General features: G+C 33.0%; 1 protein-coding gene across 3 annotated transcripts in view; it reads right to left on the bottom strand.

The window, feature by feature from the left end:
* Positions 1-389: 389 nt before the first annotated feature.
* Positions 390-16,570, bottom strand: part of LOC111615554 (glutamic acid-rich protein-like) — a 103,203-nt gene continuing 87,022 nt past the window's right edge. For all 3 annotated transcript variants that reach the window (XM_023357064.1, XM_023357130.1, XM_023356991.1), the window contains exons 3-7: positions 15,748-15,962; positions 4,341-5,437; positions 937-1,028; positions 734-868; positions 390-658 (exon numbers count right to left, since the gene is read on the bottom strand). In XM_023357064.1, the coding sequence (XP_023212832.1) occupies positions 585-658; positions 734-868; positions 937-1,028; positions 4,341-5,437; positions 15,748-15,962 (1,613 nt within the window). In that variant the 3' untranslated portion in view covers positions 390-584. The remainder of the gene's footprint in view (positions 659-733; positions 869-936; positions 1,029-4,340; positions 5,438-15,747; positions 15,963-16,570) is intronic.

Here is a 16,570-nt window from a genome sequence, read left to right as displayed (position 1 = left end):
GGGTCGGGCGACCGGCGACGACGGTCGGGCGCCCGACGCGCCGGCTCCGCCCCGACCGCTTCTCCTCTCCCGTCTCCCTTCTTCCCGCGTTGTCCTGGCAACGGCCGGCCAATGGCGTGCGGGCGCGGGGATCGATGCCGCCGCGCGAAAAGAGGAGGAGGAGGAGAAGGAGGAGGATGAACTCTTCTTTAATTTTTTGAAAGTTTCCGCTCTTCTCTTAATCGTTGCCAATTTCTTCCCTTCTTTCGCCGAAAACGAGATTAGACGGCGAAGTACCGCCCTCCTCCGGGCGGTGGGGTCCAAATGGACCAAAGGCGCGAGCGTCCTTCTCGGGGTAAAAGTATATTTATTATTTTTAACGGCTCCGTCGGTTAGTAACCACACGCGTCACGTTTTATAAATAGTTTATTATAAACAATACATTCCCGTTAAGACGACGGTACACATTTTATACAATAACTTTAGATTTTATATATATATATATTTACGTTTTTATATATATAAATTTGGATTTATATATATATATATATAATAGGTGTATAATTACAATAGGGTGACCGGCGTGGGTTTCTTTCCGGGCTCGCTCACGATCGCTGGCGGGAATTCTTGTCGTCCGCTTCCGCCTCTTCGTCCATCCGCATCAATTTGGGAGGGGAATCTGTCCAAAGGTAAAAAAAAAAAAATGGTTACCGGCTTCCGAAATAGAGCGAAAGCGTCCGGCGCGCCGACATACCGGAACGGTCTTCGGCCTCCTCCTCCTCTTCCTTATCTTCCGCCGCCTTCTTCTTTCGGCCGGCCTCCTCTTCGTCTTCCGTTTCGGCGCTCCGCCGCGACATCTGTCGAGTTTCTTCTTCCGCTTTTTCCGCCTCTGCGGGGAGAAACCGGAATCAGCACCCGGAGACGGAAACCCGGCTGGAAGAGCCCCGGCCCACTTACCCGTTTTGTCGGCGCTCTTCTTCTTGCCTTTCCTGGACCCGTGAGCCTCGTTTTCCTCTTTGCCTCCACTCCCGTTGCATTCCTCTTCTCGACTGAAACGACAAAACCATTTCCTCAGTCGGCAGACAAATTCTCCCTAAAAGCGCCGCTTCGTTTCTTTCTCGCATCTTTCCCACGGCCACATCCTCCCGGGCTAATGCGTGGAAAATCCAACTATTTCCCGCGTCGAACGGCCGATGCGCATCTTACACCCGAGTTTATATACAGCTCGAAAAAGACCCGGAAACGTACCGTGCATTCCACCTTCTGGTACGGTGGTTCCCGAAGTGGGCGGCAGGGTACCAAACGATGACCGTAAACCGGGGTCGGGTAGCCGACCACCTTCCTCTCTCCTCTGTTAAAACGGTAAGAAGAGAGGGGGCGTTAAATGATTTCCGGATGCCGAGAACGACGTAGGTTAGAGGCTAAGTTTGAGGTTAGTAGAAAAGTTTTCCAAAGAATCTATCCCTGCCTTTCTCGCATCCGAAAGAATGAGTTAGGGGCGTCGGGCATAACTTTTCGGAACCGGGAGGGGGGAGCGAATGCTGGAAAAAGTTTGGGAATTGCCGTCCTAGTACAGGGACTAACAGGCAAAATATACGTTGATTACTTTTCCCAATGTTATTTATATATCCCGTAGATGAAACGGGTGGAACCGGCTTAAAAGTGAAGCTGGGAGAAAACGTCTAAATAAAGGAAACTTCCGAAAGTCGTGGAAAGCAGATTTGATGCGTGAATAAAGTGCGCCTTACGCAGACTACGACTACACGGACGTTTCGGACCGAGCCGTGTCACCGCGGTGATAAATCGGGAAAACTGGCACCCCGTCTCGAAAGCTCTGTCTTCCGAATCCCTGGCCGACACCGCTCGACAATACTCTAACCTCCGGTCAAATTATTGTAAGTGCGGGAACTTTAAGACACAAAGTTCCGAGCCGTTTTCAGTGACTACGCTCGTTTTCTTGACTTATTATCTATCGCTGTGACATTGTTTCGTCAGTTTTACTTTCCCGGCTGTTATATATAACGAAGGAAAAGTATGACCATCGGTCAAAAAAGACCCGTCCCGAGATTTTTACATTTGACTCGGAATCTCGAAACTTCGAGAAATGCAAAAACATTCGGGGTTTTTTCTGTCCGATTGGATATTAGTATGGGGGAGCACCATTTTGTTCCTCCTCTTTCAAGCTTAATAACCCCCGTGCTTTTCGTCAGAAACTGAAATTTTGTAGAGGGGTTTATGGATTAGAACTGATGCTATTAAATTTTGGTTAAAAGTCGACGGGGTGGGAAAAGCGAGTCGTATCTCCAGTGGTGTCGGACAATGATGATTTTACTGGTTATTGGCATTTATAATTTTTAAAAAAATAAAACTCAACCCTCAAAATTCATGGCAAAATGCTTAATAATATACAAAATTTTAAAGTAATGGTTCATCATTTTTTGGAAGAACGAATCGGAAGGAAAAGCATTTATCGCACCATCGAACGTTATAATAAGAATGGAATCGAAGGTAAAAAGCTTCAAATTCGGCATGCATGGACACTGAAGACAAAAAAACCAATGAAAACAAAGTAAAAAGTTTATTTTGTAAGGATCCGTCGATGTCCATAAGAACTGTGGTACAGAAATTGAAAATTCCCCCAAAAAAGGTCTACGATATCCTGTATTAAAATAAAGAAGCTGGGGATTGAGGCAAATATAAACCAACATATGCCCAAGTACTGGGATAGTCAGGAAATCTGAGCAAAATCAGGATGTCGCAGAATGTATGAAACATCTTTGAAGAAAATCCTCATTATTGATAATAAAACATATGTTTCCTTCAACCCTTCAGATGTACTGTACAGTACAGTACATACCAGGCAAGAAGTATTAGCATGCAGAAGACCCAAAAGTCATCTACGGTAAAAGATCAAATCTCAAGCTAAATTCTGCAAATAGTATCTCATCTGGAGAATGATGGACTGATTTGGCAATGTATCTAAACCCTACATTTCTTAAGGCACTATTGTGAGTGAAGTTTACTGAAACTAATGCATTCAAGGCAGGCTTATACCCTTCATAGATCAGCATTACAAGAAGAAAAGTTTTTTCTTTTGGCCAGACATGGCGACAGCCCATTATGCAAGAAAAGTCGTAGAAATCTTTTAAAAAGAACACATGAATTTTGTATAGAAGATGAAAAAATGCCACTCCGAGAAATGTGGAATTCAATGCTTGAAATGGAATTACAAACTTGCAAAGTAACAGTGGAACACAGTTTTTTGTAACAGAAGAAACTGTCAGAAATACAATTTCAGACATTATGTGGCCATACTGTTACAATGTACGTATTTATATAAGAGTTTAAACTCAAAGCTGAAGAACACTAACCAGAATTTGAAATTACGATATTCTCGTCTGAATCAATTCTTTTCTCATTAAATTGTTAAATGACATTTTATGCCTTAAGAAAACTATGATACTGTTAACTTTATTTTAATATATCCTGCTCTTATATATAGTGTGTCCAAGAATAGTCGTGTCAGGCTTCTCTCTCGGTTCCTAACAAATATTAATATATTGCTGCATTTTTACTTGCCATTGTATTTTCATAATTTAACCTTTTAAACTGTTGCAACTTTAGTGTAGTTTTATCATTTCGAGATTTTACACAAGATACCGAAAGTATAAATGTTAATAAGGAATAAAATCTTCATTAGGTCCTGCCCCTCTCGACATATGACACCCTTTTATTTCCTCCTTTAACCACCGAAATTTAATAGCATCAATGCCCCTTATACAAGCCATCATGCCAAATTTCATTTTTTAATCTTTATTCCATCCTGAGATAATAAGCAAAATAAACACCAATTATTTTTTGCCTTTTTTGGATTCAGGAGGTCTCAAAATGTGGATATTTGTAAAAAAAACTCCAAGGGTCAAATTTGACACAATTCCGATACTTTCCCTTGTGTATACACAACAGCAGGGGAAAGCTGATTAAAGATTTTCTTTACAATAACAAGATACTGTAGAGAAACATTCGTGTTTTTGTTACTACAGGTCAGGCTCGGTTTATATGTAATTATTCTTATTGTACTGTATGTTTTCATTTATTTTATTTGACAATGATTCTTAATTTGACACCTTGAAACCTCTGAAGCAGTGTTTAGATTTAATGATAGGTAAATAGTAATACTATAGTATACTTTATTTTTCCATTTAGTATTGATAACTTATTATAAAATTATAGAATGTAGTTAAGGAATAAATCAAATCAAAAAATGGAAAAATAAATAATACCATAATATAATACGCCTTATCTATTTATATACATGTAATATTTGTCCTGGTGATTAGTGCTTTTAAACTATTGCTCACCTTGACGCATCGTCAGTCAACTGCTTCTCTTTGGTGGCGGATTTTCCGTCACGAACTTCCACTGCCTTTCGTTTTTTGTTAGGTTTTCCAACGGGTTTTGCCTCGACCTCTTTTACGGGTTTATCACAATCGATTTGTTCTTCGCTGTTGTTTCTTCTCATCATTTTACGTTCTTTCAAAGGATGAAGGAAACCTTCTGTTAGGAAAGCTTGGTATCGCTTTCCTTTGGACGATCTTTGAGACTTTCTCTGGCCTTCTTTGGAAGGAGAACTGGTTTCCGATGCATAATCATCACTGACATTGTTGAGAGCATCTGTTGGGTTTTGCAATTTTTCTGAATTTGTGACCATTTTTGAAGATGCATTTTGGTTTTGAGAAGAGTTATTTTGTGACTTTTTCTGCAGAGACTTTTGTTCCACTAATTTCTCCTCGTCGTCTGCAATGTTCACACCACTATCTTTTTTATCATTTTTAAAATGAACTGACTTGTCATTTTTATTCAACCCTGTTTTTTCATTAAAGTGTACCTTTGCAGTTTTGTAACTACCAACGCACTCCACTTCCCCATCTGAAGAATTGGTTTCATCTCTAGACTTACTAGAAGTCTTGGTATTTTTATCACAGTAAGGTAACTTTTTATGAGAATTCATTCTCAGGAGAAACGAATCTAAAAGAGTACCTTTAGATTCATTTGGATCACAAAAGAACTTATCGACCATTCGACTAATAAGATCCTGTTGACACGTCGTGATGGTCTTCTTATCCGTACACAGATTTAATGGTTCTTCCGGTCGAGAATTTGAAATGTTCGCATTCCCGGAAGGCGACGAGCTGCACGTCTCGAACAGGTCGCTATCTCTGATGCGACCAGCAATGTCGACGTCAAAAATTGGAATCTGATTGTAAGACGAGGTCCCAGAAGATATTGTTCTAGACATTGAAATGTCACCCAGTGCACTACTCGAAGCTTGCGTATAATTACAGTTAACATTTGTTTGATAATCACTCACTGATCCATAAGTTTTATTAGTAGAATCTCTCACAGAATTCAGATTACAAAATGAGCTGCCAGATGCCTTTGTTGTATTGGAACAAACCTATAAAGAAAAGTATTTTAGTACCTAACAAATAATAATATACATAAATACAAACATTAATATTGATGACACCAAATGGATTTTGTAATAAACCACGGGTGATTAAAAAGTTTTCATTTGTAAGGAATGGGATTGGTCAACAAAGTATCACACACGCAGCCTCCAAGGTCCCTAGAAGAGATGCCAGATTTAAAATGTTAAAAAGAGCCAAACTGTTATACATCCAATAGAGAAAAGTTATAAGTCAAACTTCAGATAGCAAAAACAAAAATTCCTAAAAAGACAGCATGAAAGTTTCTGAAGCTAAAAACAATTCAGTAGAGGACACTTACCACCATTAAAAAACAGATGCAGAGAAGTTTGTAAGGAAAGAAGAAAGAATAAAAACTGTCTAAAAAGCAAAATTTTTCTATGCTGTCAGATTTTGACACCAACTAGCCCTGAAAATTCTTTGAATTCAAGAAAGTCAATCTGGTTCCTAGACCTTGGTGCATTTGAAGGTTGCAGTGCACTGAGTAAAATAGACAACACACTGACCAACTTCATTATGAATGAATGAGATGCATCCACATGTGCCATCTATGTTACAATACATATGAACTGTTTGTGAGCATAGAGAATTTTTCCTATGTTTGGAAACTTTGAAACACACTGTAAAAGAAGTCTGAAATTTCAGCAACTTGAAATTAATTGTATATCTGTCATAGTCTATACAAAGATATATTTTAAACCATATAATTGCCAGAAGGACTTTTTAGCAATTTTAAATACTTAACTGGAGGGGTCTCTAATAAAGAAGTGAAAAGGGACGTAAAAACTTTTGAAAATATTTTTTGTTATTATTATTATTAAAACATGTATAATATGAAAGTCTTGAATTTATTGTTTATACACAGACAATAATTTATCTATTCCATAGATTTATACATTAAAACTTATATAATAATCATATTCTAACAATTGTGTCTGTTCACAAAAAAAAAAGAAGTTTGAAATAAATGACTATCTTTATTTAAAAGTACAAGGAACTCAATTCAAATGTAGAAATTTTTAAGTATAGACATTAAGGGACATCATGTAAATTATTCACTTTTGGAGACACTTGCCAAATCTACATCAAAACAACTATTTTATCAGTTAATACAATTACAAGAACTGTTTAAATTTATATTATATTATGTCATGTTGTATGAAGAATTGTAATGATTATAATATATACTGTGCAACATACATACATACAGGCATTTGGAAGGAAAGTTCTGCTAATAGTCTGTAAAGACAGACTGAGTAGAATTTTGTTAGTACATTGTCATCTCAGAAGAAAAACAAGAAATGTCAAACACTGTAAGGAACCAAAGTCCGAGCATTATTTTTATTTACTTTTATTTTGCTTATTATTCTATTTTTGTTTAAGTTTTATGTTTTGTCAGGACGAAGGTTTCCTCACCATTCACCTTAGTAACTTAAAAATAGAAGAAAAACCAACTCACCAACGAAAGAAAAGCGCCATAGAAAAATGTTATTGACAAACTTTGTCACTATTTAATTCGGTGCACGCTTAAAGTCCAGGCCTGGCACACTAATGCGAATCCGCGTAAAGTACCCGTTAGGGAACGGCTATTTCCGGCACGCAGTAGTGTCGATAATCGTTGGAAAAGTCGGAAAAATAATATAGTACTTTACAACACTACTGCTAATATATCTATCAGATATTCTTAAATCATGTCACAAAATGAGCAGACAAAATAAGATTGTGGAAACACCATATTATCATCTTGCCTGTTACAAAAGACAATTTTTGTGTTTTTCAATTAAATTCCTGAATCATGGAGTACAAATAAGTGAAGATAAGAGTTGTGTGACCTAGAAAAAAGTTATCAAAAGTTGTTTCCAATAACCTTGAAAAGAAACAAACATTAAATCCTTACAGAACTTTGGCTACTGTTACTTAATAACAAAGGACTGTACTTTAACATTTGAATGGATATTCTACCAAAATATTTCATCATCCACCTTATAGCTTTGTTCTTGTAAGCCCTCCAACTTCCACCCATTTCTGCACTCAAAAGGCACTTTTGGCAGAAAGATGATTCGACGGCAACAAAGAGATGAATAACCATACAAAATTAGTTAACAATCTGGTGGCTAACTTCACACAACACAAAGTTTCTCAATTTTGGATGCAATTACATGAAAAGCAATTAAATATGTGTGAAAATTTGTTTACATTAATTAAAGGAATGTCCAAAAAAGTTTCTCTGAATCCTTCTAACCAATTAGACCTTACTTTCAAAATGCCCATTTCTAATCACGCACATAAGGCTGATTAAATTTTTAAAGTAATTCTTCTGATATTGTTCTAAATTTTAAAAAAGTCCATAATTTAGTTTGCAAAAATTTGATTACAAGCTATAGTCACTGTTGTACACATTTTAACATAATGAAACAGCAAAGTACAGACTTAACAAAAAGAAAACACTCAAACTAAAATCTCTACGAAAATTAAAAAAAACTTCTCTTCAAACCAAGAGTGTCAAACTTTTTCCTGTATTATTAAAAGAACATAAAATTATGATTCATGAAGTGCAAGCCAATAAACATCAAGAAGATAAACGGGATTATTGGAATTAACAAATTTCTACTTGTTACATTTTCATTTCAATATTATAATACTGTCTCATAAAAATAATTTTTATAAGTACATCTGCCAACCACTTTAGTCACAAGTAAATCTCATGAAACTATATGTATAACAGTATATGAGGACTAATCATGAATCTGTTAGGATCACAGTTATCAAGATGGAGAATAAAAAAGTTGATGTTAGAAAATGGAGAAATACAACAGTTAAATGATATCAAAGAAGTTGAAGATGAAAGAATAGGTTAAGCAAACTTGACAAGAAAATGAAAGAGAAAACAAGCAATTATTTATTGTGACATCATAATCCAGGCTGCAATATTTAATCATATATTTAATTTAGAATATATGATCTCCACTTCAAATTAGTAGTGACTTGCCCCTGTATATTATACTTTTCCTTTAAACAGAGTCGTGCTGGTCATCTATCTAAGACCTTTTGAGGGAAAATTTTTGAATTGAAATAGCATGACTTCCAGTTTGCATTGGAAGTTCTTATACAGTTAATTGGGGCCTCCTGCCTGTAACATTTCCATATCTGGTCTCATCTTTCATCTATCTAACTCTGTTCTTGAGACTGAGGAAGGACAGATGACAGTGGGCATTTATAGGTCTACAATTTTTTCAAATTGAAGTCCAATAACAGCATCCAAAGCTGAAGAAAAAATCAAAGTAATGGAAAACGACTATAAGAATACAAAAAGATTGTAGCAATCTGAATAGTGAGGCTGAAGGATTTCATAGATAAAATAGAAAGGATGAGCAATAGTACAAACTATGTCAATAGTCAGGTAAATCATGTTGGTAGTAATGAAACATGTAGAAGTTATAAGATGTTAAGCTACCTTGACTTAAAATCAAGTGACATAACAGAATGATCTGTTTTTTGGAGTAACTTCTCGTTGGTAATAAATAAAAATGGCAAGCTATGGGAAATAAACAAGTTTAATTATTTACAATCACTTATAACAAGCAGTGTTTAAATGCATCAAAGGTTTGTCCCTAACTAAAGCCAACTATAACATTGCTACTCAAAGATTTAGCCTTCAAGCTTGGAACTTTTTTAATATGTGAAGACTTCCACCTCTTTCCTGAACTGGAAACATGGCTAGCAGGGCAGAGGTTTGAGATTAATGATGATCTTCAAAACAATGTTGTTAAAGCCATCTCAATTCACTAGCAGCAACATTCTATGGAAAAGCTTGTCTGCAGATATCACAAATTCCTCAATCTTTACAATGATTATGTCAAATAAATTCATTTTGTTATTTACACTCGTCATTGTTTTATGGACCATCGGAGCTTGAAAAAAAACCGCCCTCGTACTTTCCTAATTGTTTTGTGTTCATAGCTGTGAGATAAAAACAATTCCCATTCAGGATGATGATAATGGCAACAATCCAGTGTAGTTCCATTTTGCTTTTTAAAATTTACTTCCTTAATTTTTTAAAGTAATATTTTAATTAAAATTGTTATATTATATGAATTTTTTATTCCAAGTATCCATCTTGCACAGAGCCAATCAACACAATTTTAAATCAGTCTTTGTTTTATAAACATAGGGTTGTCCATAATCATTTCGATCAGTTGGTATACACATAATCATCATGTTGCCTTACAAGGGGATGGAAATGTTAAAAAAAATGATGTAATGGATCTCAACCCTCAGATAGCAATGATTAATTTTTGTTTCCATAGAATTGTATAGCAAACCCTACTGTTTATGTTATTGCTTTGTACTGTACATAATTAATAAAGTAACAATGTTTAGTACCCCTTGCTGTGTATTATTTCTTAGTACAATTAAGGAATAAATTTAATATATGTAGAAGTTTAGCTTATTCACTATCCAGTATATAGTTTATTTTATGTTTACTAATGGCTATGCTAGCCAAACTATATAGAAGGCTAAAACTTAAGTTAAAATATGCATTAAGTAATTTTGAGGATGGCTATATGATGCATTATGGAGCATTACCTGGGATAAAATGGTGGTTGAAAAATACAAAAATAATGTTATGTAACTTATGAACAATCCAATTTATTGATTCCTGCAGATTCCTAAAGACCCTTATAATTATTTAACTGTAATGAAAGCAGATACAATCCACATTAAAACAAAAATATTTTATTCAGACTGTATCATATATAAGCAAGCATGACTGTGCCATGTGCCTACTAGTTTACAATATATAAAATTTAACAAATATAATTAATCTACACCTAAGAGAATAATCCTGTATCATAATGGAGAATAATTCTAGCAAAACAAAAACTATCCCAAATCAACTCTTCAATATTTACAATGCAATTCTTTCAAGATTTCACTTATATCTTTAGTTATGCTAGTCAGCTGTAATTCATCAGTTTTATATAAAATTCTAGAATATTATAGTTACAATTAATTAATTAATGATAAATATTTATTTATTAAAATTATTATATACAGTTCATGCAAATTAGCTAGTAAGCTGGAAAGTGCTGAGATTTAGCAAAACACTTAGAATAAAGATAAAACAATTTGAGTAACTAAATATAAATAAATTTTTTTATGCTGACTTACAGAATGTTAACCTAAATCAATTATGGAGAGTGAATCACTAAGGATATGTAATATTGTCATTAAATGTAAACAAAATTGTTCATAAACAATCAAAAATTCTTTTTATATGTTTTTTAAATGATAAGAGATTTTTAAGCACCCTCATGAACATGAAACACAAAAAAATGCACAAAAAATAACTTCAAGTTATGAGAAATTTCTAAATCAAAATGTCAAAACCAAAAGTAGAAGCTCGTGGTTGCCTAATGTGGGAGTGCCAAGTAATAACTACTTTATGTAACAAACCATATTTATGCAATTTGTATCTGTGTGTGTGTAAATATGAACACACACACACAAATATAAGAAATTCTATTAGAGTAGTTGTATGCAATTTGCCCTCCTGAGATAGGGAATTTTACATAAAAAATGTAAATAATAAGTTATTTCATAATATAAGGACTAAAAGAAAACAAAATCCTATAAAAACAATTGAAACTTTTAACTTTGTATTACAAAAATATGAAATTATGCTGACAATCTAATACATAACCCAAGTAATTAATGTAATTAATGCAAAACCAGCTTCAGAAAGCTTGTCAAAATTTTAAACCACCATTGTATGTTCTGCCCATTAAAACAAGATATTACTACTGTCTATTGGCATTAAACAGTTATTATTATTAACATAAGCACTTTCCAAATTTTTATCAATATCATCTTCAGGCAAAGAACATAATTTTTGAACATTAAAATTTAAAAAATAAACATTAAAAAAGGAATTCAAATTTTTTTTAAATTAAACCAACATAAGCACGAGAATAGCATGCACATAGAGATATAATTAGTATAATAAACAATAAAAATTTCATAAAATAAAAACATAAACTATGAAAACATAAATATTAAATGACCAAGTTTTTAAAAAGTGATACCCAAATCCTTGGAAGATCCAACATAGATTTATTACATGGTTCCATTGTATGTTCTGTCATGGAAGTACTGTATGTCCCAAAAGTTCATAAACTTTTTAAAAATCATATTAAATAAATAAATTGGTGTATTACAGTACAGTATGCATGAATAGGCTTGTCACAGGAGACAGATATTTTTGGCATTAAACAAACTTTGGTTTAAATTTTCACCAATAGAGGGCACTGTACATCTGCATCACAAGAATATTCAAACTTAAATCCTTTAAAAAAGATGTGCAACTGTATCATAAGTAACTTGTATAAATCCAGTTATTGTGCATGTTACACTCAATGTTAATGTTGGTAGATAAGTCACTTCTGGTGAAACTGTTTTATTTGAGCAGTAAATTGACTACAAAGCTTTACAAAAGCTTCAAACTTGGCAGAGTGTCCTCGCAGGCTTGTGTTAGTTGTGTATCTTTACAAATGGATGATCTGGCAGCAGAATCAATGAGCAGCACACGCAGTGTGTGAGAAGTTGCCAGAAACACAGGTATATCCAAAACAATTGTGTTAAGCATTGTGCACAGTGTGTTAAATTTGTATCCTACAAACTGAAATCTCTTAATGAGCTGAAACTAAGCAATTCTGAGAAGCAGAATAAATTCTTCCAATGGACTCTGGAAGAGCTTGAGGAAAATCCCTAAAAACTTTTTAACATCTGAACAGATGAAGCCTATAGTTACTTGCATGGGACTGTTAATATGAGTAACTGTAGAATATGAGCAAAGGAAAATTCACATGCATACACAGAGAACTGCTACATGAACAACAACTACTGCATCAGTTTTCATTGGACCTTTTCTCTTTGAAGAGCCATGTAAAACAAGGGGAGGAAAAACCTTTACAGTAAACTGGTCACAGTGTTATTTGAAAATGATTAAAGACTGACTACATTGTGACATTCTTGCATGCACACAATCTTCTTAACACAATCATGTTCATGCAAGATGGGACTCCATTCATGCAGCATCTCCTGTGAAGCAATTCCTAATCAACACATTTGGCAAAAATGACTAATGAGCCATTTCTGCAAAATGCATGGGCCCCATGATCTCTGGACTCGATACCTATGAATTTTTGGCTACAGGACTACCTAAAGTCTCACATATACACTAGGAGATAGCCTCTTATGATTCACTTGCACAATGTCATTGGTTGTCATGGCAGGCACATTAAACAACTGCTGTTGTAGTATGAATGCAAATGAATAAATGCTATACCAAATCGACTTCTTTTTTCCATACTGTTCTGATTGTATGATGATGATTATCCCTCTATTGGTGAAATTTAAACTAAAAATTTTTATTATGCCAAAAAATCCACCTCCATGACAACCCTTTTGATGTAAATCCTACTGTAATATGCCAACTTGTTGATTTTATAACTTTTTGTAAGGTCTACAAACTTTAGGTACACCCTGTATACAGAAGTTAGCACCATCTTACAAAATATGGCAACAAAACAATTGGTTGATTCAGGTAATGAAAAAAGTTTATACAGAAATGTTGTGCATGCATCCTTTAAACTCTTTGGATTGTCAACACACTTTAAACTCTATGGATTGTCAACACACTTTAAACTCTATGGATCTTTAAACTTTAATCTATGGATTCCATATTATAGAAGATATTGATAAAATGAGAATCAAAGGTGTAAATTTGAATACAATAAATATTGCAACTTTGAATGAAATTTATCCTTTCCTTGATAAAAAGTAAAAGTTTATATGCTATGGCTTGACCTAACCCCACACCGTACAATCTGCTGAGGCAAAATAAAGATTCTACAAATAAAAACACAAAGCAACAACTTATAAATATAAGCATAAAATAAGGATCTAAATCTAAAATCATCATAAGATAAACTTCCAGGCATTCCAAGTGTTTTAAAATGGCATAGAAGAGATGTGTCATTACAATAAACAATACAGAGCTTTGATATTTCTTAATTTTGAAAGAAGCAACATAGACAAAGAATGCAATCCTTTCCTGTAATAAATCTGCATAAGATAATCTGTGGCAAATGCATTAATACAAAGTATAAAATATTACATCCAGCATGGAAGTATGTGTCAAAAGATAATAACCCAATTATATATCTTAAAAATTTTACATTTTTATTTAGATATTATTTGATATTTTATGTAAGTCAAAGATGGTCAAAAATATTTGTTTCTATTAGCCATAGAGTAAGCAAGATTAGCCATAATATCTGCTGTAAATCAGGATCACATTGAAAACCTTTGATAGTGTCAACTTTTCAATAGAGAGAGAGCACTTAGCCATCATTAAAAACAATGTTAAAAATGTCCCAGACACAACACTTATCATCTTGTTTCATGTCTAGTCATAGCTATCAAAGCAACCACCAGCATTACTCTTTATATTCATTACTTTGACATACAAATGCTCTCAAGCATCCTCTCCTGGCTTAAAAACAATTTCAGTATCTTTTAATATTTAAAATCCAATAATTCCAGTTGTGGCTAGGCATGAAAAAAATACACTAAGCATTGCCTGGGACATTTTTAACACTGACTCTTTTAATGACAACCAAGTACTATCTAATGAAAAGTCTTTACCTTCAAAGATTTTTAGTGTGTTCCAGATTTTCATCATGTATTATGTATGGCTAGAATTTTATATTTCAAATAAATTTTTTTTATGTTTCATCTATTGTAATTTTAGATTTATACTGTAAAAAAATGCATTGACTCATAACAGTTTTCAATAACTTAGAAAGAACTTTATTAGTACACTTTCCACATTTTTGGAATTTTTCTTTAAAAAAGACATGTTTATATTTCGATATGCCTGTTACATTGTAACAAAAATTACCTCATTCGCCATGTATTGCGTACAAAAGCAAACTTAAACTCAACGTTTTACAATCCTGTAATGTATTTATTAATGTACAGGTATCCCTTAATTAATGCAATTAATTGATCTATCAATGCTTTGCTTATATCAAAATCACGTTAATCAAATACAGTGGAACCTTGGTACTTAAATGAATAATCACAACCCACAATAACAAATATTTTAATTTTGTCATCCATGAAAAACATTTATATGATAAAAATGAATAACTAATTTAAAAATAAAATGAAACTTTGGAGATGCCTACCTTTATCAGGCAAAATTTTACTTTATCCAGTTTTTTCCACTTAATGCATGCAGAACACAATCATCATGTCAAGTGACAAACAGATTTGCTGCAAGTTCACAAGTTGTTATTCATTGATTTATAACAATTTTTTTCAAATTTCTCTTTGTCAACAGTTTTTGGGTTTAAATGTTTTGTATCCTTTAATTCAAAATTTTCCAAATGAAACTTTCAAAACCACATTTGGCATGCATGACATTTAGGAGTATCTGACCCATACACACAGAGTATTTTTTTTACTGTTTATATAGCATTATATCTTTTATGAAACTTAAAAAGCATATATAATATGCATAAAATATGTTTTATTTGCAGACATTTCAATTTCATTTTATGAAAACAAAATGTGAAGTAAAGTTTTAAATAAGTTTCTAAACAAAGAAGACAATTTAACAGCCATCTTTACTTAACATAGATATGTTTTTCTCAGCAAATAAGATGTTAGTGATTTCTTATATAAATACCTAGTTTAATTATGATAGTTTAGCAGTAATGTGTTAAATTTCACAACTATCATAATTAAACTAGGTATTTATATAAGAAATCACTAACATCTTATTTGCTGAGAAAAACATTACTATGTTAAGTAAAGATGGCTGTTAAATCCACATTAATTAAAACTTCTCCTGCCCATATGTAAAAGAATTGTTTCAATCAATTTTGCAAGTTAATCAAATCCCACATTAAGCAAGAAATATCTGTATCTGTATTTAATGTATATTGTTCTGTAATGTATTATCTATAATGTAAAGTAAGTTTTTTACAAAGTAGTATAATCACAAAAGCAGAAGTTGATATGAAAAATTTATAATGTCATTTTAATGCATTAGTGTGTTGATTTATTAATCTAAAATATATAACTGATGGAAATATTCAAATATTTAAGAATAATTTTGTTAGTAATATATGTTTTCATGTTTTGAAGTATTTAAAATTGTTAAAATTATTCTGGTTTAGATCACTACAACAACAATTAAATCACTCACCTTGGCCAATTCCATAAGATTTGCCATCTGAGAAGGATTCTGATCATCTCCCGTGCATCTAAAACTACCATTTTCTAAGTAACGTTTCTTTGGTGGTTTCGAAATGGCGGGTGAGCTGGGAGTGCTGGGCGTTGTTGGAGTGCCAGGTGAAGAAGACATTCCCACAGTCGCCAAGTTGCATTGACCAAAATCGTTGGAGTTATTTATTTCATCGGCTGAAATAAACCAATCAGGTTAATATTTTTTTCAGATTTGTGCAAATTAAATGCTAAAAAGTTAAGTAAAATTAATAAATATCTACGTTAATATTACTTTTGAAATTAATATTAATTTAGATATTCCATTAATTTTATTTCAATGTTGTTGTAAATACATTATTTTAATCTCAATGTAAAATAATTTCCAAAAGCTATCATTTACAGCTATTTATTTATTACTTATTTCTGCTTGAAAATTATTGTATTGATATTACAGTAATATAAGCAACAATTACAATTTGCAATCATCATGTTTTTTGATTAGTATCTTTACATTTTAATTAAGTACTAAATTACTTAAAAGATATTTATAATTTCTTAAATTAAATAAAATTATATATAATACAAAGACATTAATTGTCATAATAAATAAACTCCAATTTTTATAATCAAATCATAACTATTACTAACAAATTTTTTAAATTGAGCATTGTTTCTCTAGTATTCTTTTGGCACTCAAATCAACATTCAGTACAACTGTGGTTGAATTTCTCTAAAAAAAAAAAAAATACAAATACTACTGCAAAATGAACAGATAAATGCTTTTATATAGAAGTTTGATCATA

The sequence above is a fragment of the Centruroides sculpturatus genome, unplaced genomic scaffold (genome assembly GCF_000671375.1).
Source record: "Centruroides sculpturatus isolate CEXI.00-Female unplaced genomic scaffold, Cexi_2.0 scaffold18, whole genome shotgun sequence".
Taxonomy (NCBI): Eukaryota; Metazoa; Arthropoda; class Arachnida; order Scorpiones; family Buthidae; genus Centruroides; species Centruroides sculpturatus.
The sequence above is the reverse complement of the archived record's forward strand: the minus strand, read 5'-3'. Positions and strand labels throughout refer to the sequence as shown.